At 41.5% G+C, this 27,830-nt stretch overlaps 2 protein-coding genes across 5 annotated transcripts in view; one reads left to right on the top strand and one right to left on the bottom strand.

The window, feature by feature from the left end:
• The window catches only part of PLLP (plasmolipin), a 32,576-nt gene extending 17,936 nt beyond the window's left edge, over window positions 1–14,640 (top strand). Inside the window, exons 2-4 of the mRNA XM_020965480.2 lie at window positions 8,438–8,611; window positions 12,462–12,584; window positions 13,453–14,640. Of these exons, the coding sequence (XP_020821139.1) occupies window positions 8,438–8,611; window positions 12,462–12,584; window positions 13,453–13,569 (414 nt within the window). The 3' untranslated portion in view covers window positions 13,570–14,640. The remainder of the gene's footprint in view (window positions 1–8,437; window positions 8,612–12,461; window positions 12,585–13,452) is intronic.
• ARL2BP (ARF like GTPase 2 binding protein) lies at window positions 3,646–26,637 on the bottom strand. 4 transcript variants are annotated; one of them, XR_013484743.1, is made up of 7 exons: window positions 26,166–26,637; window positions 24,185–24,246; window positions 20,760–20,866; window positions 19,492–19,577; window positions 19,193–19,289; window positions 18,226–18,382; window positions 3,646–3,965 (listed from the first exon to the last, which is right to left on the bottom strand). XR_013484743.1 is itself a non-coding variant. In XM_020965481.2 (6 exons), the coding sequence occupies exons 1-6, from the start codon at window positions 26,204–26,206 to the stop codon at window positions 18,281–18,283; spliced, it is 495 nt and encodes a 164-aa protein (XP_020821140.1). In that variant the 5' UTR covers window positions 26,207–26,637; the 3' UTR covers window positions 16,582–18,280. The 4 variants fall into 4 exon arrangements, 2 of the variants coding, with proteins under 2 accessions (XP_020821140.1, XP_020821141.1); XR_002320501.2 differs by lacking the exon at window positions 3,646–3,965 and adding an exon at window positions 10,564–13,511; XM_020965481.2 differs by lacking the exon at window positions 3,646–3,965 and having other exon boundaries at window positions 16,582–18,382.
• Window positions 26,638–27,830: the final 1,193 nt, after the last annotated feature.

The raw sequence follows: 27,830 nt of genomic DNA on the forward strand, positions 1-27,830 counted from the left end.
TACATACGCAAAGGCTGAATGACCACTTGTTTATAAACTCAGTCATTTATTAAGTCACACATGCCTAGTATGTGCTGGGCACTGTCCTAAGCACTGCGGATACACAAAAAGACAAAAGATGGTCCCTGCTCTCACAGAGGTCACAATCTAATAGAAGAGACAACAAGCAAACATGTGTGAACAAGCTATATACAGGAAAAATAGTAAATATTTAAAAGAGAGAAGGCACTAGAATTAAGTAGGGCTGAGAAAGCCTTCCTGCAAAAGACAGAATTTTGGCTGGGACTTCAAGGAAGCCAGGGAACCCAAGAGGCAGAGATGAGGAGGAACAGCATTCCAGGACTGGGGGACGGCCAGAGTCAAGAGATAGAGAATCGCTTTCACGAAACATTGAGGAGGCTGGTGCCATTGGATAGAAGAGTATATAGTGGGGAGTAAAGTATAAAAAGACTGGAAAAGTAGGGCTGGGGAGAGAACTCAGTTGTGAAGAGTTTTGAATGCCAAATAGAGGATTCTGAATTGATCCTTGAGCCACTGGAGTTTACTGAATGGAAGAGGGGAAAGGAGTGGGGTGGGTAGGCAGGTTGACATGCTTAGATCTACATTTTAGGAAAATCACTTTGGCAGTCAAATGGAGGGTGGATTGGAGTGGGGAGAGACTTGAGAGGGTGAGAGTAACCAGCAGGCTACTGCAGTAGTCCAAACAGGTGAGGTAATGAGGGCCTGCGTCAGAGTGGTGGCACTTTTAGGAGAAAAGGGAGCATGTATGAGAGATGTTGCAAAGGAGAAATGGACAGGCCTTAGCCACAGATTGGATATGGGAGGTCAGAGAGAGTGAAGAGTGGAAGATAATACCTAGGCTGTATGCCTGAGAGACTGATAAGATGGTGCTGTGGTGGGTGAAAGCTGAAATGACTGAGGAAACAAAAGTTCAAGCTTCTGAACATACTGATGTATTAAGTAATGCATGCCAATTGTTCAACAAACTGGAACCAGGCCTCCTCAGCTTGGCACAGGACCTTGAATACAGAGGGAGACCGATTACGCAACAAAAACAATCAAATAAAACCAATTAATTATAAGAGAACAATTAACCAGAATACAAAATTAAGTAATATGATAAGATTAGGGACTTTCCAATTTGGGAGGGGGAGTGAGAACAGAATTCCCTGAAATCAGAAAAAGAGATGTCCCACTCCCCAAAGTATCTGTAAACAATCAAAAGACCATGGAAACAATGACTGATCGATCAGTATGGGGCCAGTTTCCCAAGCACACAAAGCCAGGTTCAAACAATGCAGTAAGATTTTCTTACCATTCCCATAACTGAATAAAGTTTTCTCACAAGACAGAAATTGGACTAGACCATAACTGAACAGAAAGGGAACTGAGCTAGCTCCATAACTGAATCACAAGATGGAGTCAGTGTGATTCACTCAGTGCCCACTATCAGTTACTGTTCTGATCATTTCAGTGCCCTGGATAGTTATAAGGAAGTTAGGAGAGCAGGAGGTCTTAGGGGGAAAGATAACGAGCTCTGTTTTGGACTTGTTGAATTTAAGATGTCTACTGGACAGCCAGTATAAAGTATATTATATTTGAGACACTTGTTGAGGTATGAGTTGGACTAAATGGTCTGAGGTCTCTAACATTCATATTCTCTCTCTCTCTCTATGTGTGTGTGTGTGAGTGTGTATACATTATATATACATATACATACACACACATATATTAAACATAGGCATATGTATATATGAGCTGGACTAAATGCCTAACTGAAGGGTATGTGATATGTTGGCTAGAAGGCTGGACCAGGAACTGAGAATCCCGACTCTTGACCTGACCCTGTGTAACCTTGGACAAGGACGTCCCTTTTCTGGGCCTGTTTCCTCTCATAAAATTCCTCCCAATTCTGACATTTTATGACTCTGATTTCCACTCTACAGGGGAATGGTTTGCCCCTTGCTGTCCTTGTGATACCTTGTAGCCGTGGCTGTTCCTCCCCAGCGCCTTACTTAAGTTGGAGGAGGGGGTAAATCAGGAAGGCAGCTCTTGGATGAACCCCGAGTCCCTTGTAGGACATATGATCCTATCTGTCTCCCTGAAGGCAAGAAGGGCCCTTCCCTGCCTTTTTGCTGATGGTCATAGCTTTCGCCCTCTGGGTTTATGAAGGATCTTTGGTTGCACATTAACACAGCTCTTCCAGTGAGATGTGACAACCTCTTAGTAAATGGTCGTAGAGATGGGGGAGGGAGAGAGCAGGGGAGGGGGAAGAAGAACAAACTAAACTCTAGTGCTATGTTTCTGCCCCAGCTCAAGCTGAGGGACTGGGATTTCATACACTGAATCCTAGAAGCAGAAGGGACCTTAGAGCAGAGAGTGTCAGCTCAAAAAGGGTCTTAGAATGTTCAAATGACATTGAATGTCAGAGCAGGTACAAACCTTGGCAATCATCTCATCCAACCTCATTTTACAGATGAGGAAACTGGGGTGCAGATAGGGAAGTAATTTATCTAAGTCAAACAGCTGATAAGTGGCAAAGCCTAGCATGAACCCAGCCTAGCATGGGCGGTTTCAGAGCTGGGCATAGATCCTTTGGGTGTGAATTGCCAGGCCTGTAGTCTAAGATAACATCCATTCTTTTTATTTGATACATCAAGTAAACATAAATCAACTGCTGGGTGTAGGCTCAGTGGAGAAAAACATGTGAATTCCCTCTTCCTGTCACTGGCATTTGAATCACAGAACCTCAGAAATACAAGGGATCTGAAGAGGTCATTCAGTTTAATGTCCCCCTGGGTACAGGAGGCAATTAAGTTTTTGGTGCATGGACTGAGGCCAGAGGAAATCAGACAAGCCTGGTAAGCTGCTAACAGTTGGGTACTTTGGGATCTATGGCTTTCCTGGGCCAAGTACTCAATTCTCTCCCATCCCTAAGCTGTTCCACTCCTAAACAAAAACTGTTACAAGAGGCTTCCAGCTGAGTGAAGGTTCCTGTGCCTATATGCAGGCCATTTCAGTAACGATGAAATTTGAATACAGTCTATAATTGGTGGTATCATTCTAAGTGAATATTTATATGACCTTTTCCCCTTTCAGAGATCTTATTATGGAGAGAAAGAAAAATCCTGTTAACACAAAAATGTTTATAGCAGCACTTTTTGTAGTAACAAAAAACTGGAAGGAAAATGGGTGCCATTCTGTTGGGGACTGGCTAAGAACATGGTAGTATATGAATATAATGGAGTATTACTGCACCATAAGAAATGACAAAATCAGAAAAACCTGGAAAGATTTGTCTGAACTGATAGAGAAAGTAAGCAAAACCAAGAGAACAACTTACATGGTGGTTACAATAATATAAAGGAAAACAATTAAAAGACTTTAAGATAGCAGTAAGTCCTGACTTCAGAGGACCAAAGGTCCTCTCTGGGGAGGGAGTCACTAGAAAGTGATAATGTAAAACAAGCAAACAGCATCAATAAAATACTTAAAAGAAAAAAAAATCTTACTTTAACAGCAAAGGTTGTATTTGGAGGAATATGGAATATGTTACCCTACCTAACATTTATTGTGATGTCCATTATAATCCTCCAATTGCCCCCCCCCAATATTACTAGACAAGAGGAAAAAAGACAAAACAGCAAACAAGTATATTTTAGTTTATTTTTAGAACTGGACAGGATTTTTTAATTTTAATTTTCAGTTTCAGTTTCAAATTCTCTTCCTCCCTCCACCCCAGCCCTCACCCATTATGAAGACAAGAAATAGGATATCCATTATGCTTACAGGGCAGCTAGGTGGCTCACAGATACAGTGCCAGACCTGGAGTCACGAAGACCTGGAGTTCAAATCTAGCCTCACACTAGCTGTGTGACCTTGGGCAAGTCACTTAACCCTGTTTGTCTCAGTTCCTCAACTGTAAAATGAGCCGCAGAAGGAAATGGCAAACCACTCCAGTGTCTCTGTCAAGAAAAACCCAAATAGGGTCATATAGAGTCAGACGCAACTGAAACGACTTAACAACATTACTTATGAACTCATGCAAAACATACTTTCATATTAGGTGCATTGCATTTTTTAAAAGCAAGAAAAATAAAGTGAAAAAAATGTTCCAATCTGTACTCAGAATTCATCAGTTCTCTCTCTGGAGGTGGAGGGCATTTTGCCTCATGAGTTTTTTGGAACTCTCATGGATAGGGATCGGAGTTGCTAGGTCTCACAGTTGATTATCATTACAATATAGCTGTTGCTGTCTACCAGGATCTTCTGGTTCTGCTCACCTGACTTTGCATTAGTTCATATCTACGTCTTCCCAGGTTTTTCTGAAATCATTCTCTTCATTTCTTACAGCACAATAATATTCCATCACAATCACATATCGCAACTAAACAAATGGATTTTTAAAAATCTTTTAAACAATGAGAAGATAAAAGGAGAAATATTTCCTTGATCTTTGAAAATAAGGTTTCATTTATTTATTTGTTTGTTTTTAAGAAATCTGTGCCCGTGCTTTTGAAAAAGTTCCCCAGCCTTGATGCTAAGCTAACCTCATGCTTTGGGCCATCGTAGTGGCCTCACCTGCCAAACCCACCGTGTGCTCTCAGAATGGGCAGGGATGGGCACGGAGGAAGAGGTAAAGAAGTACAGGAACCACCTTCCCCCTACCTAAACTTGCTGCCTAAAACTTTTGGACCCAGAGTCAGGAGACCTGGGGGTTGGTTCCTGGCACCACCATTTGCTATGTAAGTGACAGTGGGCAAGTTGCTTAAGCTCTGAACCTCATTTTCCTCATCTAAAAAATGGAAATAACAATAAAGGTCTTGCCTGTTTCACCACACAACAGGAGGAAAGCTTTGTAAACCATAAAGTGCCGTGCAAATGTAAGCTATTATTTTTTCTTCCTCCAAGGCTTTATCTGTTTAATCCTCCCTTCTGAGCTGTGTCTAGCTATCAAAAGTTTTTTGTTTCTTTCCTCTTGAGAAATGGAAGCACCACCAGAGGCCAGGCTCTGGCTCCTACTTTGGACAGTTAGCCGTATTGCACTGTTTGCTTACCCTCATTGTTTGGGAATTGTAATGATCTGATTCTAGGAATCTTGAAATCACAAGATATCCAAAAAATCATTTTGGTAGTGGGGGAGCCATTGTTGCTCAGTTGAGTCTGACTCTTTGTGACTTCTTGGCAAAGATACTGGAGTGGTTTGCCATTTCCTTTTCTAGCTCATCTGACAGATGAAGAAACTGAGACAAACAGGGTTAAAGTGACTTGCCCAGGGTCTCACAGCTGTGTCTGAGGAGAGATTAGAACTCAGGAAGATGAGTCTTCCTGACTCTAGGCCCAGCATTCTATCCACTGCACTACTTAACTGGCCCAGGTCTCATTATATGAATTCCTTATCCTAAACATTTTATTCATTGATCTGAAAATACATTTCCAAAATTCAGAATTTCTTTCAGGTTAAACAGGAAAAACATCCTGGGGAGGTTTTTTTTTTTCCAACCTTTCCGAATATCCTCCCCACCAGACAGGCCACCTTTCTCCCTGCTTCTCCTCTCCCCTCCCACTCCCCCATCATTAGGGTTAAATTGGGAAGGCTTTAGGAACTGATTCTTTAGTAGTATTAGGAGAAAGATAGTGTTCCAGTGACCTCATATGGCCCAAAGCCAACAGTTTTGGAGGGAAAGCCCAGAGAGCAAGAGAATACTCCCACTTTCCCCCTAGAGGCTGAGGCCTGAGGCCTGGGGGAAGGGATCAAAGCAACGTAGACCCAGAGCTAGCTGGAAGGACTCCAAGGGTCATCTAGTCCATTATCCTCATTTTGTAGATAAGGAAAATGAGGCATAAGAAGGTTAAATGACTTTATACAAGGTCACATAGGTGACCTCAGAGTCAGGATTTTAACTCAGGCCCTGTGACTTCAGCTCCCATGTTATTTCCACAGTATGACCATTCCTTTCAGAAACCACACCAGCCAGGAGGAACTGGCCAGTACCCAGCTTACCCTGGAGTGAAACCCATACTCTGTTTACCCCAGCAGGGCCAATGTGATCTGACTGCCATGTCCAGTTGAGGAATCTGATCCCAGAGTGGGATGTCCTAAGGGGCTGTGCTTGTAGTGTATACTCAGGGGAATGGATGCATGAGGGATGTAGTCTGAGGGGGAAAGCCCTTGCGTCTGAGTGTGAATTGGGGATCCATGAATTCTGGGGTAGGGAGAAAAACCAGTCTGCCCTGTCTAAATCATTAAAGGAGACCTTCTGCCCTGAGGCAGAAATCTCAGGCAGCTGACACCTGGCTCAGGTGTTAGGAAGGGAAGAGGTGGAAAGAACCATATTTGCCCAAGCCCAACTCTGAAGGCCTGGAACCTGCAGCACCGAACTGTGAGCCAGAGAAATGGAGATCAAGTACAAACTTCTCAGCCCAGCATTTAAGGCCCTTCACAGTCTGGCTCCAGCCTACCTCAAGAGACTTACTTCTCATTAATCCTCTTCTGGTAGCCCACATTCTAGACATACTGGCCTTGACCTTAGTTAGCATTGGTCTCCCTCCTGTTTCCAGGAGCAAGTGACTTCTCTCTTTGTCCCAGTTTTCTCACCTATAAAATGGGGATAATAATACTACAATGATGATGATAACTCATGTTTATTTAGTACCTTACTGTTAGTAAGGGCAGCTAGGTGTTGAAGTGCATAAAGCACTGGACCTGGAGTCAGGAAGAACTGAATTCAAATCCAGCCTCGGACACTTACTAGTGGTGTGACCCTGGGCAAGTCACTTAACCCGGTTTGCCTCAGTTTCCTCATCTATAAAATGAGCTGGAGAAGGAAATGGCAAACCACTCCAGTATCTTTGCCAAGAAAACCCCAAATGGGATCAAGAAGAATTGGACATGACTGAAATGACAGGCCAGCAACTGTTAGCAAATCCTGTTCCCAACAATGATGACTTAATTGATGTCTTATAACACCCTTAGTAAGGGAGGCAAGACAGAGGCTATTATTCCTCTTTTACAGGTGGTCAATCAAGTCATTTATTAAGCACCTACTATGTCCTAGGCACTGTGCTAAGTGCTGGGGATACAAAGGAAGACAAAAGAAAGTCCTGGCTCTGAAGAAGCTGGGCTGTGACAGAATTGACTCAAGACAGTTTAAGAAATATAACAGTATAAAGAAACATACAGATGAGTATTTGTAGCTCTCCAGCTGGGGAACAGAAGAATGTCACTGAAGGGGTACTACCATCTTCTAGGTCACTCAGGCTCAAAACCTAGGGGTCAATCTCAACTCATCACTCTCCTCCACCCCCATATCCAGTCTGTTGACCAGTTCTGTCAATTTTACCTCCCAAAGGTCTCTTGTATGCAGGCCCTCATTACCTCACACCTGGACTATTTCGATAGCCTGCTGGCCAGCCTCTCTCCCTCAGGTCTCTCCCTACTCAGAGTCATCCGCCACGCAACTGTCAAACTGATCTTCCTAAAATACAGTTTCAACCATGTTGTACCCCTCCCCCTCTACTACTAAGCTCCAGTGCCTCCCTATCACTCCAAGATCAAGTAGAAAATCCTCGGTTTGGCATTCAAAGTCCTTCACAATCTGGCCTCCTCTTACTTTCCAGTCTTGCACCTTGCTCCTCCCTATTCCCCATATTCTGCAGTCTAGTGACACTGGACTTCCTTGCTGTTCCTCAAATAAGACAATCCACCTCTACACTGGGCCCAGTGAGTGTGTGGGAATAAAGGATGGTGACCATGGCACGGAGGCTTAAACATCTCTACAGCATACACAGTATGATGGTGATCAACAAATGGAGATGATGGGGGCGGGGCTCAAGCCAAGATCTTCCCCCCTTGCCCCAAAGGGAATCTGGCTTCCTTTTGTCTGAGCCCCAGAAAGGCCTTACTCTGGTCTCAAACTGTTCCTTATCAGCTCCCCTGATCTCCCTTTGAAAGTCCTAGCCCCACCCTTTGATCTTGTGCAGATGCCTTCCAAACTTCTGCCTTCCTGTTCCCTCTATTAGCTATTCCTATTGTCTATTCAATCTCTCGGACCTTCCCAATTAGAATTCTTACCTAGACACTTTTCCCAATCCCCTTCTCTGGCCACCCAAAGTTACTTTAGTATTTAAGATCCACCTTGGCCCCCATTCAGAGGCTGAGAATCTCAGGCCCACAAGGCTGAGAACTTCTCATGCCCACTTGTCCTTATGGGTGTCACCTGGCCAATGCGATTTATCACTAATAAACTTTTCCTCTGGCTGAAGAAGATTTGAGTTGAATTCATTCAGCAGGGCCTAGTACCGTGACCTTGGGGTGTTCCCCAGCACCCCAAAAGTCCTAGACCTCTTCAGAGATTCCCACCCTATCCCACCCCCAGCTGAGATCCATCTAGCAGGGAACCTGACTTGCTGCTGTGTTCTCATTCTGCCCTTCTAGGTGGTGGGTCTGCTGGTCTGGGCCCTGATTGCAGACACCCCTTATCACTACTACTCAATCTATGGCTGGGTGATGTTTGTAGCAGTCTTCCTCTGGCTGGTGACAATCATTTTCTTCATCATCTACCTGTGGCGACTACATCTGAAATTCTACATGGTACCCTGGCCTTTGGTGGTAAGTGCTGGGAGTGGCCTGTGAAGTTCCTGGAGGGCAGGCATTTCTGAAATTAGCTGTTATATTTAGGCTTTTTCATCTCTTGGGCTATTGTCAAGAGGCTTGAAAGCCACTAACCAAAACAAGGTTGGAGCCTTGAATTCATTAAACAAACTTGTGTACAGAGCATTGGCTTAATGCTGGAAGTGGCAAACATTTTACCTAAGATGATGTCTCTACCCTTGTGGGGCAGTTTGATAGGGACTGGCTGAAAGGATCTTGGGGTCTTAGACCATAAGGTCATAGCTTATAGGATTATAGGTCTATAAGGACCTAAAAAAATCATCCAGTCCAGGGGCAGCTAGGTGTCGCAGTGCTTAGAGCACCAGCCCTGGAGTCAGGAGGACCTGAGTTCAAATCTGGCCTCAGACATTTGACACTTACTAGCTGTGTGACCCAGGGCAACTCACCTAACCCCACTGCCTAGCGCCCCCCCCCCCCCCCCCCCCCCCCCCCCCCCCCCCCCCCCGCGCAATCATCTACTCCAATCCTCTCACTTTACAGATGAAGAGGCTTGGAGATGTTAAGTAACTTGTCCAAAGTATAGTAAGTAAGCATCAGAGGTGGGATTGGAACACAGAGTCCTCTTAGAGGACCCAACTCTGGACCATACTGGTAGCTTTGATACTGGTCCATATGAATAATTTTGTGGCTGTTGGGTGCAGTGGATAGATAGTCTTGGAATTAAGCAGTCCAGAATTCAAATCTGACCTCAGGTTCTTACTAGCTATGTGACCCTGGACAAGTCACTTAACCTGTTTGCCTCAGTTTCCTCAAATGTAAAATGTGGATAATAGCACTTACCTTACAGGGTTGTCGTGCACATCAAATGAGATACATATAAAAAGCACTTAGCATAGTACCTGGCACATAGTAGGAGCTATATAAATATCTATTCACTTCCCCACATAGTAGGTACCATATAAATGCTTATTCCCTTCCATTTTCTTTGTATTGCAGAAAAAGAGAATGAAGGCAAAAAGAATTATCATTTCAAATATTTAAAAGGATTGTCACTAGTTTGACAAGGAGGCCAAAGGTTTGAATTGCCTTCCAGGTAAAGAATTTGAAATGATGTGGCCCTTCAATATTTTGCAATTAAAAGGCAATTTTAAATTGCAAGGAGGTAGGTGGATTTTACCTTTAGGTCCTCATAAGTCAAACTTATGCCACTGCTGGCCTTTGGTGATTAAAATCACATTAGTAAAGGCCTAATGTTAGTCAAAATACTGTTTTGGCCTCTGCAGGGATTTGGCACCCAGATTTCATTTGTAGTAGAGAAATGAGCCTGCTGTGGATGCCTGAGGTAGAGCAAAAGGGCTGGTAGTATTCCTAATTATATATAACCGGCATTAGCCTCATCGATTCACACCCCTCTACCCAAGGGACCACAAGGAAAACATCAAAGGCAGAGCTTGCTATCTGAGGAAGTTCCGCCCAGAAGGGTTCACCCATGATTGTGACACAAATGTAACAGGGTTCAATGACCCTCTGTATCCTGATTCAGCTCTGCAAAAAATGTGATCTCATTATTGTGCTTCCCCCATGGCCTCCTTATTTGTATTTGTGATCCAAAGAATCCCTGCAGCTGGGATCTGGAGCTTTCAAAGGATAAGAGGCACATGATCTGAAGATAAGCAAAGCCTGGAATAGGCAGCATTGTTCTGAATTCAATAACTTTTTAAAATTAGGAAATGTGAGTCATCCCCAGAGACAGAACTGTTTTGTTAGATCTTTACATCACTGATTAGAAGCCTGTCTTCCTTCTGCTGGCAGGGCAGCACTGGGAGGGAAAATCCTAGAGCTACGAAAAGAGGACTTAATTGAGTCATAGAATCCCAGGGCTTATTGTCCATCCCCGCGTCCACGAAAGGTTGCATCTGACTTGAAAAATAAAAAACACAACTCTCCAGGAAAGTTTCTACAGTCCCATTTAATTACCCATTTTAGTACTCAGAAATTCTTACAGCCAGGAAGTTCTTGCCTTCTAATAGTAGCCTAGAATTTCTTTAGTCCCTGGCCAGTCTTTTAGTTATCATTGGCTTCAGGTATTCTTCAAACTCATCCTCTAAGCCAGAGACTGCCAACTTTTTCAGTCCCTGCACCTCTTAGCTTTCAGCAAACCTTCCCCATATTCCATATGAAACATAAGAAATGTTATCATGGACAGGCACAAGGAGGAGTAACATTAATTTTAATAATATTCTCTATATACCTTTTGACACATTTCTCAAACCCCCTGTGGATGCATATACCCCAGACTGAGAACCCCCTACTTGAAACAGCAGTATTACCTCCACCCATTTTACAGCTGGGGATAGTAAGGTACAGAAGTAGTTCTTAGCTTAGTTCGGGAGGAAGCATGTCACTGGCAGAGGTGGGATAAGATTTTGCAGCCCCCGATTCTTTGGGTGGTTGGCTGACTAATATGCAGCAATTCTTGAACATTATGTGCTTACCTAGCTGAACAGGATAATAGGGACAGATGGGTAGGGGACTCATTCTTGAATGGACCAGTAGTAGTAAGTTACAAATCACATAAAAGATTCATTTTATTTCCACTCCTGTCCCTCTTGAGGCTCACATGCCTCCCCAGTTGTCTTCCTTTCTCTGCCTCCCATGAGCAGAGTCCACTGTCTTCAGCTATTATTGTCTCAGAATTGTATGGGGTTCTGTACTGGGTCTACTGTAAAATTCTAGTTTTACCATCCATGGGCACGCTGCCTGTGGCATGCCTAGTGGAGCCAAAAAGTGAAGGCTCCATTTTTTTCCTGGCACTGTGGCTTCTACTTGAGAGTACCCATCACAGACTCTTGGAACCTTCCTAAAAACAGAGGCCGTGGGGAACAGCTGCCTAATGAGGCTCACTCTGTAGCCAGAGGAAAGCGAGGGCATAAGCACAGATTCCTACACTTGACTGAGTGGGCTTTTACGTGCCATCTGGTGAAATAAAAATGATAACTGCTGATACTCAGAAACAACAATTTACTAGGGAGATGGAACACTGGGTGGGTTTTTAAGCTAGTCCAGTTCCCCACAAGTAGGATACTGGATCACAGTGTTACAGTGCTTTAGTTTTCAAAGGACTTTAAGATACCTCCTATCTCATTTTCACACCTAGCCCAGGAAGCTGGGAGAACAAGTTATGTCATTTCCATTTTACAGATGAGGAAACACAAGACTTATAGATATTGTGACTTACCCCAGGCACTCCTAGCTTGCTGTGTAATAGAATCATTTTCGATGACAAGACATGTTTGCTCTTCACATGTGGTCTACATTTCCGAATATGTTGTCATGCTAAATCTGTCCATTAAAGCTTTCGGCTGAGTGGCTTAAGAGTGAAAAGGATCGATACACATTCTTTTGGCATCTTCTAATACCTCAACAACATATTCTAGTTTATACGGAGTAGGAGGGCAGGTGGTCAATCCTACCACTGCTGGCTCTGGGCTAAGTGTTGTGAAAATTTTGTCTGTCAGGCTTCAGATGATAAATACATTTCTAGAATAGTGAAAATTAAATCCCAAGAATAAGAAAACAGCTAGGGTATCACACTTTAAGGTTTGCCAAGCACTGTACACACTCCTGATTTGATCCTCATAGTTCTATTAAAGGGAGGTGCTACAGGGGATTATCCTCATTTTACACAAGAAAATGAAGTAACAGTTGTGATTTGCCTTTGTCATGTTACTAGCTAGTGTCAGAGGTAAGATGTGATGTTACCTTTTGGGAAGAGGATAAACCTCTTGAGATTGCTGGAACTGGAGTTGCTTGTTTTAAGCTTTTTTCATCTTTTTTTCCCCCCCAGCTAATGATATTTAATATAAGTGCCACGATTCTCTACATTACTGGATTCATCACCTCTGCAGTTGCAGTTCAAAAAACATCAATAGCTGGTTCCTATATATTTGACAAAAGGGCTGCTGCTTCTGTAAGTGCCTGGTTCCCCTTTGGTCTTGTCCTCTACAGTCGTGGAGAGTGAGTGCTGGGTGGGAAGAGGAGGGAGGAGAAGACCCGACATGGTTATGGACCCCAGATTCAAATCACAAATTTGGTCAAAGGAAAAGTGCACCGGCAGGACTATTTTCCATTCCTGTCAAACCCATTTTATTTTGTAGTTATCAACTCCTTTTTTTCTTAACAACAATGCAAAGGGGACTGAGCTATGATTTCTCACTTAGTCATATTTAATAAAGATGTCTGCTGTGAAACCTCAATTAACCAGAATGCTAAGGAATGGGTGGCTTCCAACTAAATCAATCTTCATATTCTGTTGAAAATGTTTCTAAAGTCTACTTTCTTAATGTAAGAAACTGGGAAGAACAGATTTTTTTAAAAAATAAGCATTTCACAACTAGACTAGGTACATTAATCGTCCCTTCACAGATGCAAGAGGTTGGGTTAAATCTTGATTGATCCCAGGACATCCCCCTGGAAGTCCCCCCCCTCTTTTGACTAAATATAGTTTGTAGGAATCTTAGATCACTTGTCTAATTCCCTTATTTTACAGAGGATTTGGAAAGGAGGCCCAGGAGAAATAACAACTACCCAATATCACAAAGAAAGTTAGTGGCACAACTAGGGCAGCACCCAGATTCTTACCACTACACCAGATCCCCGACTTCGTTCATCTCACTGTCATTTGATATTTTAAAATTCTGGTTAACTGCCTGCTCCAATTCATCAAACTTTTACTGTATTTGCTAATCAAATCAAGCAGGGTGTTGTCTCATTCTCCCTATGACGTCCACAAAGCTGATTCATCCATCACCAGTCCTTTTCTCTGTCTCTCTTCTTAGTTCTTTGCATGTGTAGTGATGATCATCTATGGAGTGAGTGCTTTCTTCACCTTCCGAGCCTGGAAAGGAATGGGCAGCAATGCAGCTACTAGCCAGATGGCTGGCAGCTATTCCTAAATCCAGCAATGCTCATGGACCACCTTGGTACTGAAGTCTACATGCCACTGTGTAGGGGCCTGGATACCACTGGTCATCACAAGGAGGCTATAACAAGCAGAAAACCAGCCCAGCTGTGACCAAATTTGCTATCCTCTGCTGATGGAATCTGTGCTCTCACTCCACTCCTAATGGAACACAATCCACCACCCTGGATTGGCATAATTGGCATTTGTGAGCAGGGGCAGGGAAAAGTCCAAAGAATGAAAGGGTCAAGGATGTTAAATGACCTCACCATCCCTTTAGTCGGGGAAGGCTGCCTCTCAGGAAGTGGGGTTGTGGCCATCCCTGCTTTGAACTTGTAAGGCTTCAGTTTCCAGGGCCAGGAATTCAACCCCTTTTACCAGCATTAAATCTGCTAACAAATAACACCTCAAACTTTGAGATCCTATCATGTATATACTTGTAAAGGTAATTGTGGAAATGGGTAGTAGTCTCATAGTTTTGTGAAAAGACTTCAGCTACTCAAAGTTGCTATTGGAATTGCTCAAATCTATACCCAAAAGCTGGTCTCATCTCAAACAAAAAGCCAAAGTTGGAGTTATACAGAGAGTATCTATTCTATTTCAATGGAAAAAGGAACAAACTGTCATCTTCACTTTCATAACATCCATGGCTAGCTATGGGACAAAGGCAAGGAAAGGCCTATATTAAAAATAAAAATAAATCCCATTAATAGGCTACTAAAATAAGATAGTGCTTAGGTACTAGTTTAAGGTCTCACTAATCTATAGGGGGCATCTCCATGAGGATTTTCACATTTTAGAAGCTTGTATTTAATGGAAACTCTATTTTTACCTACTTCTCAAAGACACTTGCTGTCCAGTTATTTCCCTATACTTTAAAACATCATTTTCGCCTATACATCCTCTTTGAAAAAGCTAAATACCAAGATTTATTTCCTTCCTGACAACACTAGCTGAGCCCAAAGGCTATGGATTTGGGGGTGGATGGCTCACAAGCTTGCCTGATTGTTGAAGAATAATGATTTTGTTCTTTGTACATAAATAAAGACCTTGGAAACATTTGGAAGAGATGTGGATGGAAATTTTTGTAAATGGCTCCATGATACTGTTGCCTTTTGACTAATTTGATTTCCAGTTTTTTGGGGCTGAGTGATCCTTCTGGCCTCAATATCTTCACTATCCCTGTCACTAGCAGGTGCTGTGGAAAAAGTGTTATTTTCTCACTGTGAATGCTAAGGCTTGGTATGATTCCTAGTGTGACTCCCTTCCCGGGATACCCAGTCCTCCTCCTTGCACTTATATACTTGAAGGGTACTCTGGTATTATCTCCTTTAAGAATTCTAAGACCCTACTGCTAATGAAGGCCATTGCTTGGATGTTTTTCTTTTCGTCTATGAGGTCAGAATAAAGGAAGATTGCTCATACTGCTGACCTACTTAAAAAGGTCCTCTGCCATGTCTCAACTGAGCCCCACTGGTGAGATAAGACTGAGTGAGACCAGAGGGACAAAGAATTAAGAAGGCAAACGACATTGGCCAAAAGCTTTGATGGATTAATCAATCTAAACTAATTTTCCAAGCTAAAAGAGTGACAGCTCTCAAGTAGAACAGATTAATATGACTTACTGAACTATAAACAATATCCAGTCTAAACCTGTATTCTTAGGAACAATCTCACACTAAACAAAACTATAGAAGCCACATGGCTTAGAAAGGACAAAATAAAAAGAAGCCAAAGTCTTGTAAGTAAACATCACATGCTTTGGGAAAAGCTCTAGTTCAGCCTGCTCACTTTGTGGGACCCCGTCACATGTTGTTCTCATGAATCTTCCTTCACACGTATTACAGATTTGGTACAAGGGCACTGATTAAATGTAAATTACCTATAGTCTGACATCACCTTCAAGTTTGGAGTTGCTTATTTACCTACATAACTCCTTCAAAAGGCCATTAATAGAGAAAGCATAAACTGGGAGCAATTGTGACCCTTACTTACAACACCTGTCTTTTGTTACACATATCCCAAGTTTTGAAGAGTAGCCAGGGCTAAAATTTGACGGCACATTCTAAAAGTTCTTTAAATAAAATACACCTACTTTCACTTGTCTTCCCCGCTCAGATGTTAAAAATATGATTATACACAAATACATGTGGTCTGAATAACATGCATGACATACATGACTAAAGATGAGGATGAACTATTTCATTACTAACATGGGAAGTGAGATGAAAGAAGTCTTGCTGAAATGTTCCCCAAGCAGCACATAAGCTTCTTTTCAGGGTAAAGTGATTTAACATTCCTGAATCTCTACATTTCCTGCTCTAGAAGTCTGCTGTGTGCCAGGATACTACTAGGCACAAATGTGGCCATCACTCAAGCCAGCCAGTCATTTTTTTAGCCCACATCCTACTCAATACTTTCAGTCTGTTTACTGAAGAGGTCATTTGCTTAAAGTTTCTTTTTTTCTTTCTTTCTTTCTTTTTTTTTTTTAACAAAATGGGGACAAAATATGTTTTTTCATCATCTCCTTGTCCTCAACCTTTTACACATTCCCATAGCCAGGCATGTACCAGTTGGAGTGTCTCTACTGCCCATTCTCTCCTATACAGTATCTAAACTAGCAATGGGCACTATTCTTCCCTAAAAAGTAACAAAAACGAAAAGAACAGTTAGTCTTTTTCATTATTGTTTCTTGGAGGCAGAGGAAATTTTATTCTTATCTTCGTATCTTTGGTGTCTATCACAGTGCCAAGCACATTGGAATGTAACAAATACTTATTGGCTGATTCATGTCCAAGCCAGCACCAGACTTGTCCAGCTACAATTTCTAAACCTGATAAAACAGCAAGTACTTTTTGAAGACCCAGGCACTAGATACTCCCACTGGTAACAAGAATAATTCCAACAAGGTTCAGGGAAAAGATGCTTGCTGGACAAACTAATAACTTTCAAAACTGGAGTATTCAGCTTACTTCCAAACCCCAAAAACAGTCACCTGAGGACAGCGTTAAAGAAAGAATGATCTTTAATATTTAAGTATCTGATGTTCTAGCAAAGTGTGTCAGATTACACTTAGAGTAAAAAAAAAAAATCAACCCAAGCCATGTTTCTCAAAACATGACATGTGTGTGTATGTGTGTGTGTGTGTATACACACACACATATACTTTCTAAAAGATATAATCTTCAGTCCATGCCTTAAAATTGGAACCATCAAATTAAAATTCAATAGTCTTGTTTTTGATTTAAAGGTCAGGTAGCCACTTATATCTTTTCTATTCTCCAAAGTGTTTTAACATATGCATTTTCTCATCAGTACCTTGACAATTATTAGAGAAACTGAACATTTTCCTAAACTGAATAAAGCAGAGATGATAATTCAAGCTTTGCTTTTAGAGCTCTGCTTTTTAGAAAAACTGAACATTTTCCTAAACTGAAAAAAGCAGACATGATAATTCAAGCTTTTGCCTACCTCCTCCTCATCTTACTCATGTGGACCAATGGGACACCATCTTGAGAGGAGAGGTTTTGAGAGAGAATATTAACAAGTTTAGGACTTACACTCTTTTTGCAGGAAAAACTGCATAGGCCTTTAACAAATTTATATTAACCATGGAAGCATTATGAAAAAAGCACACGTTTCAGTCCCTCCTTTCCAATATAAATCAGACCTCAGTACGTAATCTGTAGCGTTTCTAAAAGAAATGGAGTAACATTGCAGGATAACTTTTCACCCAAAAATAGTTTAAACCTAAAAAGCTTTACAACATAACACTTAGCCTTCTTCCTAACTGGACATTCATGGAAGTGCCCAAACCAAATTCACAAGATCTTAGAATTTGCTGCTAAGATGTACACTGTTAGTAGATTCTCAAAGGGTGCTTACTTTGGCTAGACAAAATGAGACTGCTACTACAAGGACAAGCACCAGGTCATGCTGAGGTCACAAGATGTTTACAAACCTAAGACTATGAGTTGGTTTATATGTTTTACTTCTAGGCAAACGTTTTAGTTTGGGGGAAAACTCCCTAGTCAAACCTTGTGTTCCCCAACGTTCCTAATACAATAGAGAGAAAGTTAAAACATTAACTTCATAAATCTCTAAGAAAATGAGCTGGGTTTGAATAATTGTCCCTAGATGAACAAACACTGTCCAAAAAGATACCATAAAACATATAGGAATAGCATTCCTTAGGTTGAAATGTGTACCAGGAAAAGACAACTTTGTGTCACAAAGATGTGGGTGGAAAACCTGTCCATGTTTGGGATGGAAAACATGAGTTGTGATGTTCTGAGTTAAGAGAAACATTTGCTATTAACATGCTCATTCTGGGCCCCCCCCCAACATACTGAAAGGGAGCAACAACTGAAATGGGCAATGTAATTTCATTCCAAAGTGTGTGCACGTGTACTCACACACACAGACACAAAGACACACACAAGTCCCCTTTCCCTAACTCTGTCATAAGCACCTGGGGACTGAGGCCACTTTGGCTGGTGTACTAGGGCTAATGGGGATATTTCGTGAGAAGCCAATATTCCAGCATAGTTCTACATTTAACATTAAATAAAAGCACCAGAACAAGGTCAGTCTTTTCCAGCTGTATTCCCCAATCACTGGGCATGTTGTTCATCACGCTGTAGTCACTCACCATCCTTCAAGTTTGGAATGTCCAAGATGATAAACTCTCATCCAGACAATGTGAACTAATGCCGTAAATTGTTCTGAGAAGTAGGCATGGAAGATGATTTGCATAATGATGTCACCACTAAACCACTGCTTAAGTCCAGACTTCGGCCTTCTTTTTCCTTTAGAAGAAAAAAAAACAACACTTAATGTGACAAAAGATTCAAAAGTCTTGAAAAATATCAACAGTGAAGTCCTTCCTAACTCTAGAGTCAAAATTCCTTGGGAAAATAAGATCTTTCACTCCTTAATAGCTTAATGTGAATGAGATTAATAGATGTTGGCTTCGTCCAAAGGAAAGAGGGTTCAGCAACTGTACTCTTAGGGATGTATGCTGAAAGACCCAAAGGAAAAGGGAGGGGAATCACTGTTCATATTATAATTTTTCCCAAGATCAACTCTGGTAAGATTCCTCCAAAAAAAATATTTTCTTACCCTAAAAACCTCAAAGCACAACCCCAGATATGAACACCCAGGAAAATCCAGCCTGAGTGGGAGATGTGATCATTTTTTTAGGTTTGCACTCATATGCATCATCACTAAAATAAAAATGTGACCTACCACCAGATAGATCTGGTGGGTCACTGACTGCAAAACATCACCATTAACTGCACAACAGCCAGACTAGATCAGCATTACAGGATGGAAGGGGATAAGGCATAGTGCTTCTATATGATGGGTCCACAGTGGGGACCTTATTTAGGGTATATTGTGAGTGCTTTCCATCTCCTCTTCAAATTATTTTGCATTCACTCAGTTTAGGTACTGTATCCCCAGTAGAAGGCTAGTTCCTATGAGTAGGGACCATTTTTCATCTTTGTTATCTCCAGAGCCTGGCACAGTATCTTACACATAGTAGGTACTTAATGTGTTAAACTGAATTAAATTCCTACAGCTGCAGAAGAGCTATTTAAATAGTGGAAGCTACTTACAGCTCTGTAGTCCAAAAACATTTCTTTGAAGGCCAGGAAATCCGTAAATGTGAGCAGCATGTCAAATATATCACCTGCTACTTCATCTTTATGCTGTCTATTAATGGAAAGGTTAGCAATTTTAGAACTGAAAAATGAAACAGATTAAATTTTAAAGTCTTCCTCTATTTTTCAACATCCAAAAAGATCCCTCTACCACCCCAAGACATTCTCCACACTGTACTCTGTCTGTTTCACCACTAAGACATGTGAAGTAGAAGAGGAGAGGGGAACAGTCCTACATCTCAGGCTCCACTTACTGTAATGTTGTAGTGAAAGTGGCCATGTTAAACCCAGGAATCCTCTCAAGCAGCTGTTCCTCAATATATTTTTCAACCAAAGAGACCTAAAAGATTTGAAAGTCTCCTGATTAGTCATACTCAAAGAAAGTAAACGTTTTTTAACTGAGAACATTCTTTGTGCATCAACAGCTCACATATAATGCAAACACAAATATCGTTACTCCTAAAGGTGTGTATGTGTGTGTGTGTGTGTGTGTGTGTGTATACACATATATATATGCCTTTGTAATTACACACCCTATTTTCACAGGGTAAAGTTACACACATATCTTTACTTGATAAAGCCTTCTAAATTGATTGTTTAATTAGCTATTTAGTTTCTAGCTTCTGTGTTAAGAAAATTAAGTCCCTGAGGCTAAAACCTGTTCTAAATTAGGCTAACTAATCCTACTGAAATCATGGGAAACATCAGTCAGCAGAAAGAGCTCTGGAGTAGAATTTAAGAGACTTGAAGCAGAGTTCCCAGCTCTACCACCAACTTTCTGGATGACCCTAGGCAAAGCTTAAATATGTTTATTATGTCTTAGTTTTCAAACAGGCAAAAAGGGACTATAATAGCTATCCTACCTACTGGGTTGTTGTATAATTATAAGAATTTATTGTAATTTTAGTAAAATTAAAACTGTGAAAGAATTTGGAAAAGTAAAAAGTGCTATTATTACTCTTGACTGGACTTGTGTACACAGTAAGTGAAGACAGGATCATAGTGGGAGGATATTTGATACCAACATTGTTTTTTAAAATAAGAAACTGATGAACTCTCCCAGACATGTTGATGAAAATTTTCTGGAAAGAAGGAAATGGGAGGTAAGGAGAAGAATGATTAACAGGAGCTGAAAAAGAAACTCAACTAGGGTTCAAACACTTACTTGCCTGTTTATCAAAGTAAAGTTACGTTTTAAAAAACATGAGGTACACTGCTCCTCTACAGAAATAGGAGACCCATGGGTTTGAGATACTGCATTTAATGGCAGCCTTTTTCAATATGGTGTTTAATTTTGCAGAACTTTTTTTCTTTCTTCCTTTCTTAATACTTTATTATAGGGAATGGTCTCTGGAAGAATGTAAGGGGAAAAATAAACTGGGGCTAGGTAATGTAAAAACAAGGGACCAATAAAAACGTATTTTAAAAAAGACATGGCATACTGCTGACATCTTTTTATTCTAGGTCTAAATTCAAAGAACCTCTAATCTCTTGGAAAGAGAAAAAAAGGAAACAAACTTACATATTCATTAAAAATAGGCGTATAGATGAGTTTGTTTTCTTCTGTGTCTTCGAACTCTTGGTAGTATTTTTCCATGAAGTTTCTCTGTAATAACTGAAACTCGCCATCTGACGTGAAGCCATTAAGGTTATTTAAAAAAAGGATAAGATGAATCCAGTTAAAGGCTAGAAACTGTCAATTAATTACCTGAACACTTTATCAATTATAACTCACTCTAAAATTTAAGTTTGCTTTAAACCCAATAAGCAGTGAATTCACTCAGGGGATAAAAAAAGATTAATAGACACCAAAAAGCATTTTGGTAGAAAGAAAGCTAGGTTTGCATGTGTAAAATTAGAACAAAATATAAGAAAAATTCTACTTGAAACTGTAGGTCTCTGCAACTGGTGGTTTCTCTGTTTACAAAACTACTTCCTTAATGGTAAATCCCAAGAGAAAAGAAAGCTGGCAGCTATTTCAAACGGGCAATATGATTAAGTTTAATAGTACATTAGTAGCTTAATGGGCAAACAAAGTACAGTTTAAACACATACAGGAAGCCCTAGGAAATCCTCTTAAGTCTTCATTTCTCTTTGAGGGAACTAATTGGCACACATCCCCCAGTTTTGTCACTCATTTCACAGTCTCAGTACAAGATCCTTGTTAGAAAACTCTTTAAGAGGGAATTTACAGTTTTCCAATTAATTCAAATTCCACGTTTAAAAATAAAAGGCATGTTTAGAAGTTGACATCTCAGGAGTACATCTGTTAGGAAAAGAAACCCCAAAGTCTGCAGTAAATAGTCAAAGCTCATCATTAATATCACTTTGATAGCACACTGATTATAGATGTTTTTTAAGGGGAAAAAAATCTATTAATATGCAAGAGTACCACTGTGCTAATTTCATCTGAGAAAAAAGATACGGAAACCTGAAGCTTAGTTTTGAGCCCTCTCTGTCCTTAATAGTAAATAAAATGTTCTGAAAAGGACCCCCTCCCCCCCAAAATCCATCAAGGCACCCAACTACCCAGTGTCGAAGGATTATATATTTAGTGCTAGGAGTCAGCTTAGTGGCCATTAAGTCCAACTCTCTTATTTTACAGATGAGGAAACTGAGGCACAGAGAGATTAAGTGATTTGATCCATGTTACACAGTTCTGAGGCAACGTTTGACTGTTTTCCACATTTTTAACCACTGTGCCATCTAGCTGTTTCCAATGAAGTTTTTGACTGCAGGTCTGTTCCCAAGATTTCCAATGTTTATTTAAATTTTTATCTATCCTTCCAATTTTGTCTAGATCTGATCTAATTTCTCTCAAGGCCGAGGTCATTAAATCCACGAAAATTTGAATGGCTGATACAAGTCAGGGCATCTCTACCGTCAAGATAAAAACAGAGACCTAAGACAATCATCACTGATAATTTAAGCCAGTGGGCATTTTGACTGAATTATTCAGATAATCAGTGCAGTTCTGAACTAATTTTGAATGAATGAATGTTGCCACCCTATGGAAAGAGGTCATTTAAATTAAAATCAACTACAATGGAAAGTTCAGTCTGAATAAGCAACTGTGTATAACCACAGAAGCATCAATTCATCTCAAGATCAGGTACGGGTATCACACTAAAAACGAATGACTTTGCAGTCTTAATTTATCAGGAGAACAGCAGCAACATATACTCATTCAAAAGAAAAAGAACATCATGTAGGAATAATCACTGTATGCCAAAAAGTTATTTCCAATAATAGATATTTCCAAACATAAGCAATGAAGCACAGAAAGAGCATTTAAATGAAAACAAAGGAATAAACTGCAAATATCAGGATAGTTTTAGGATAATTTCAATAATACTAGCTCACTGGGGCAGCAAGGTGGCACAGTGGATAAAGCACCAGCCCCAAAGTCAGGAGGACCTGAGTTCAAATCCAGCCTCAGACATGGAACACTTATTAGCTGTGTGACCCTGGGCAAGTCATTTAACCCCAATTGCCTTAAAAAAAAATTTAAAAAGAAACACTAGCTCACGTTTACATAGTACTCTAAAATTTACAAAGCACTTCCCTTGCAACAACCCTCTGAGGTGGAGTATTATTTTTCCTCTCTCACAGAAGAGGAAAGCCAAGGCTCAGAAACCTGAAGGGATTTGCCTAAAGTCCTCTGGCTAGGAAGCCAAACATTCAGGATTTCACACTACTTTTTATGATTTTAAGTACGATATTCCTTCAACTATGCACTGCCTCAAGGTAAAAAGATGATCACAAAATTTCGCCAGAGGCAAGCAAAGGTGGGGGACTTTAACTGCCTGGTGTTCCATTCTACAGTTCAGCTTGTAGTAAGTTCTTGACTTGCCTTCTTAACATGGGGGTCCATGGCCCTCTTGGGGGCTAATTAGACTGCTAATCTATCCCCTGGATGGGGGGGAGAGCAGATTTCAGGGAGTCTGTGAATGTGGAATGTTCAATATTTTGACAACTATATTTCAATATAATTGGTTTCCTTTGAAACCTCATGTATTTTTATGCATTTAAAATATTACTCTGAGGAAGGGGCCATAGGCTTCATCAGAAGGCCAGAGAGGCTTATGACACAAAAAAAGTTACGAATCCCTGCTCTAGACCTTATCTTGACCAACAAGGAAGTGCTTTGTGTAGCAAAAGCAATGGGAAACCTGGGTGAAAATTATGTCACCTCAGAGTTCAAGAGATCCAAGGAAGGCAATGCTAAATATTGTTGTGTTACAAAACTCTAATTAAAATAGAACCTTAAAGTTTTAACATTCCTTAGAAGTCATCAAATCTAGGGGGCGCTAGGTGGCGCCGTGGATAGAGCACCTGCCCTGAAGTCAGGAGGACCTGAGTTCAAGCCTCAGGCCAAACACTTGACACTTAGTAGCTTTATAAAACATTCAATAATTCTGGGCTTTTCACCCTGGGCAAGTCACTTAACCCCAACTGCCTGAGAAAAGAAAAAAAACAGAAGTTATCAAATCCAGCCTCCTTCTTTTTACAGAAAGGAAGGAAGACCCACAGAATAAATACCTTGGTCAAAATAGCAAAGCAGGGCTAAAACATCAGTCTTATTACTCTTAGTCCAAAGTTCTTTTGACTAAACTACAATGATGTTAATTTTCCAAAACGATGAGAAAAGATAGATTTGAAAGGATCAGTCTTGTGAGGTAATGACTTTTCTGTTATTGGAAATATACAAGCAGAGAAGAGAATGCCACCTATCCTCAGGTATGCGGCAGAGAAGAGTACTGCAGGGAGTGAGAATGTGGGCTAAAATCTCTGTCAATTGACAATGTACTGCATTAGAATAAAAATCTCTAAGCCAGGATGTATTATCTTCTTTTTAACACTGGGAGGAGTTTGTATTTTTCATGCACAAGGTTCAATTGGTTTTAGTTGCAGTATCTATTTTTCTCTTTGATAAATGAAACTTACCCATGATAATGTCCTCTATACATCCAACTACAGCATCAAATTCTGCATCAGAAGCGGAAGAACTAAAAATCAATATCAAGATTACAGGTCAGACCGTTTATCAAATAATTGGTTTAATTCTAATAATCAAAAGATACTTAAAGAGAAATTATCTATATTTGCAAGATTTTTAAAAAATTTTTTAAATGCCTATTATAGGTACATCCCGCCTTTAAAGACCAAATTGTTTTACGTAAGATTTTCTGAAACAATAAGCAATAAAGGGAGTCACTACAGAGTTCCTTTAAATATAGATTTGAATCATACAACTTTTTGGCAACATAACTATTTAATTAAGCAAGGAATCCCTGCTCTGCTCTACTTACCGCATCTTTGAAGCTGTCCCCAAAACTAGTACAAAACTATCTGCTTATGGTCACCACAATCTGGAGCCTTAAAACCTGTATACCACAGCTGAAGTTGGCCACCTGTTTAGGAGTATAATTCAAAGAGTTGACTTGGAACTCCCCCAAACTCTGTATGATTTTGGTTACCTTAGGGGACCTGTTCTTCCTATGTTGCTATCAAGGCAACTGTAATCAGTTAGATTTCATGACAGAGTTTGAATATCACTGGCTTGAAATACGCTGGTCCCCATTGTGATGGTGGCATAAAAAATTCCATGACAACATACGCTACCATACCAGAGAAATCACTCGTTGGCTGGAAGTATGGCATGCAGGGTTCAAGCACAGAGTGGGCAGGAGGAAACCTACTGAGTTTCAATACAGTATAGCAATCTACTCAATTCTTTGGATATCTTTTTCTAAGACAGCTTTCTTCTAAAGCTCCAAATTGTGGGAACAAAAGCTGAAAGGAATCTTTGAATATTACCCAATCCAGTGGTCACTAAACTATGGCTGCTTGCCTGCTAGCTAAGCATGAACTTTTACATTAAAAAATTTTTTTACTGTATTAAAAAAATATAAAAATCATTCTTAGCCCCTTGGTTGTACAAAAACAGGCCATGAGTCCAACTCTTTCACTTTACAGATAAGAAAACTGAGGTCCAGAGGGGAAAGAAGTGACTTACTGGAGATCAGACAGGTATCAAGTAGCAAGATCAGGATTCAAACCTAGGTCCTTTGATCCAAGAAGCAGTGGTGTACAATGGAAAGAGCACTGATTCTTGAGTTAGAGGCCAAAAGTTCAAATCCCACCTTTGGTGCTTACTTACCACCCTGTGTGATCTTGGGCAATTCCTTTAATCCCTCTGGGCCTCACTTTTCCTCATCTGTAAAATGAGGTTGGGTTAGATGGCCTCTCAGGTCCATCCCGTGACTCCAGATCTTTCTACTACACCAAGAGTTCTTGACCAGGAGTCTGTGGATAGATTCAGGGGGTCCCTGAACTTGGATGGGGGAAAAAAAGAAAATTACATCTTTATTTTTGCTAATCGTTATTCTGAGAAGGGGCCCATAGGCTTCACCAGACCTTCACAAAGGTCCATCCGTGACACAAAAGGGACAAGTCAACAAGCATTTATTAAGTGCCTACTTATATGCCGGGCACAGGGATAAAAAGAGAGGCAAAACAAAAAACAAACCAAAACAAAACCCCACCAAACCCAGTTCTTGCCCACCAGAAGCTCACAGACTAAAAAAAGGTGAGACCACACCCACCTTCCTCCTTCCTTGCCCCCATCTTAGGGATGAGAAATTTGCTTCAGAAAGCAGTTTAAGTGACTGGTCACCCGGGAAACGTACTGAGGCAGCACTTGAACCCAGGGCCAAATTCATTCCTCTTTCCACTCCAGCACCTCGCAGCCTCTCCTCGAGTAGCTAAAAGCATGGGGGGCCCCTACTGCATTGCAACTTTTGACAATCCCTGTGAAAATCTTGTACACGTCTGATAGCTGCCTAAGAACCAACTTCCCCTCCCCCATCCTCCCCCTTCCAAAAAGTTGGGGCTTTGGGGCGAAGCTGTTGCCAAGGTTACTCACACGGCCAGCGCGAAGTTTTCGTCTTCTAAAGTGTCCATCATAGTTGACCGTGAAGATCCCAGTTGTTCCGGGGCCTCCTTCCTCACCTCCACCTGGTCTGAGATGCGGCCTGAGCTCGGGATGGAGACTCCGTGTCTCGCGAGCTCCTCCTCTTCCCGATTCCACCCCTCCCCCCTTCGCTCCCCGTCCCGGGTGGGCAGGGTCTCGCGGACCAGCCTGCGCCTGCGCACTGCAGGGACCACTCGGCCCCCTGCGGGGTGCTTCTAGGGCCCCGAGGCTCTGAAAGGTTGTCCCCAAACCACGGCACCGGCCTCAGTCCTGCGGAAGTCCGGAGGATCGAAACCCGGCCTTCACCCTAGTTGAGGCGACCGAGAGCTCCACCACCGGATTCGATGCCCCATTGAATCCGTTATGGTTCTGCTTTTCCCCCTCCCCCCGCCCCGCTCCGGCGTCGCCCGAATATAGAATTCATCCTTACCCTGCTCCCCATCCCTCCCACCGCCTCGCCTCCCGTTACCATGACGACGGCTCTTTCCGCCAATCGTGTTCCGGCACCCTTCCTCACGACCGGATAAAGGACGGGGCTGGCGAGCCTATCACAGTACACGCCGTCTGCGTCTGCCCGCCCTACGTGGGGCAGCGTGAGGCTAAAGGAGGGAGTGGGAAGTGGGGGAAGAGGAAATAAATAAATGAGTGAGTGAATGAGGACGGTCTTATTATGCCCATTTTTGTTGCTGTCGTTGAGTCGTTTCAGCCATGTCCGACTCTCCGTGACCCCATTTGGGGTTTTCTTCGCAAAGTGGTTTGCCAGCTCCTTTTACAGACGAGGAAACTGAGGCAAACAGGTTTAAGTGAGTTACCCAGGACACACAGCTAGCAGGTCTCTGAAGCCGAATTTGAACTCACGAAGAGGAGTCTTCCTGACTCCAGTTCCAGCTCTCTATCCACTACTGTCATTTGCCTAAATTAGGAGTTCTTGAGCTGGGGAACGTAAACTTTAAAATATATATTTTAATCACAAGTTCTGTATAATCGATTTCCTTTGTAACCCCATGTGTTTTATTTTATAAACTTAAAACCATTATTCCAAGAAAGGGTCCATAGGCTTTACCAGTCGGCCAAAGGTGTCTGAGACACAAAATAAATTAAGAACCCAGGGTTCAGGATCGCATTGTTAGTAAAGTGTCTGAATTTGGATTTGAATCCTGGGGTCTTCTGACCCCCAAGGCTATTTCCTTTTTTTCCCCCCCTAAAGCCTGGAAGAAGAGAGAGGGAAGAGGGATAAAAGAGTTCATTTAAGAAATATTTTTAAGTGCAAAGGAAGAAGAGTAAGATAGATGAGACAAGGCTGGTTAGGTTCCCCCTTCTGCGTGAAGTTTATTAGTCTGGTGAATAAGTATAATATGGAGTAAGTGCAAAACAATTGTTGTAAAGTACTAAACTTGTAGCTTACCGGCAGCTAGTCCAGAAGTCCTGAAGACCTGAGTTCAAATTTAGCCTCAGACACTAGCTGTGTGACCCTGGGCAAGTCATTTAACCCTGTTTGCCTCAATTACCTCATCTGGAAAAGGAGATGGCAAACCCCTCCAGTATCTCTGCCAAGAAAACCCCAAATGGGGTCCTGAAGATTCCGACACTACTCAACAACAACAACACTAAGAGTGA

The sequence above is a fragment of the Phascolarctos cinereus genome, unplaced genomic scaffold (genome assembly GCF_003287225.1).
Source record: "Phascolarctos cinereus isolate Bilbo 61053 unplaced genomic scaffold, phaCin_HiC Scaffold_2;HRSCAF=192, whole genome shotgun sequence".
NCBI classification, from domain to species: Eukaryota; Metazoa; Chordata; class Mammalia; order Diprotodontia; family Phascolarctidae; genus Phascolarctos; species Phascolarctos cinereus.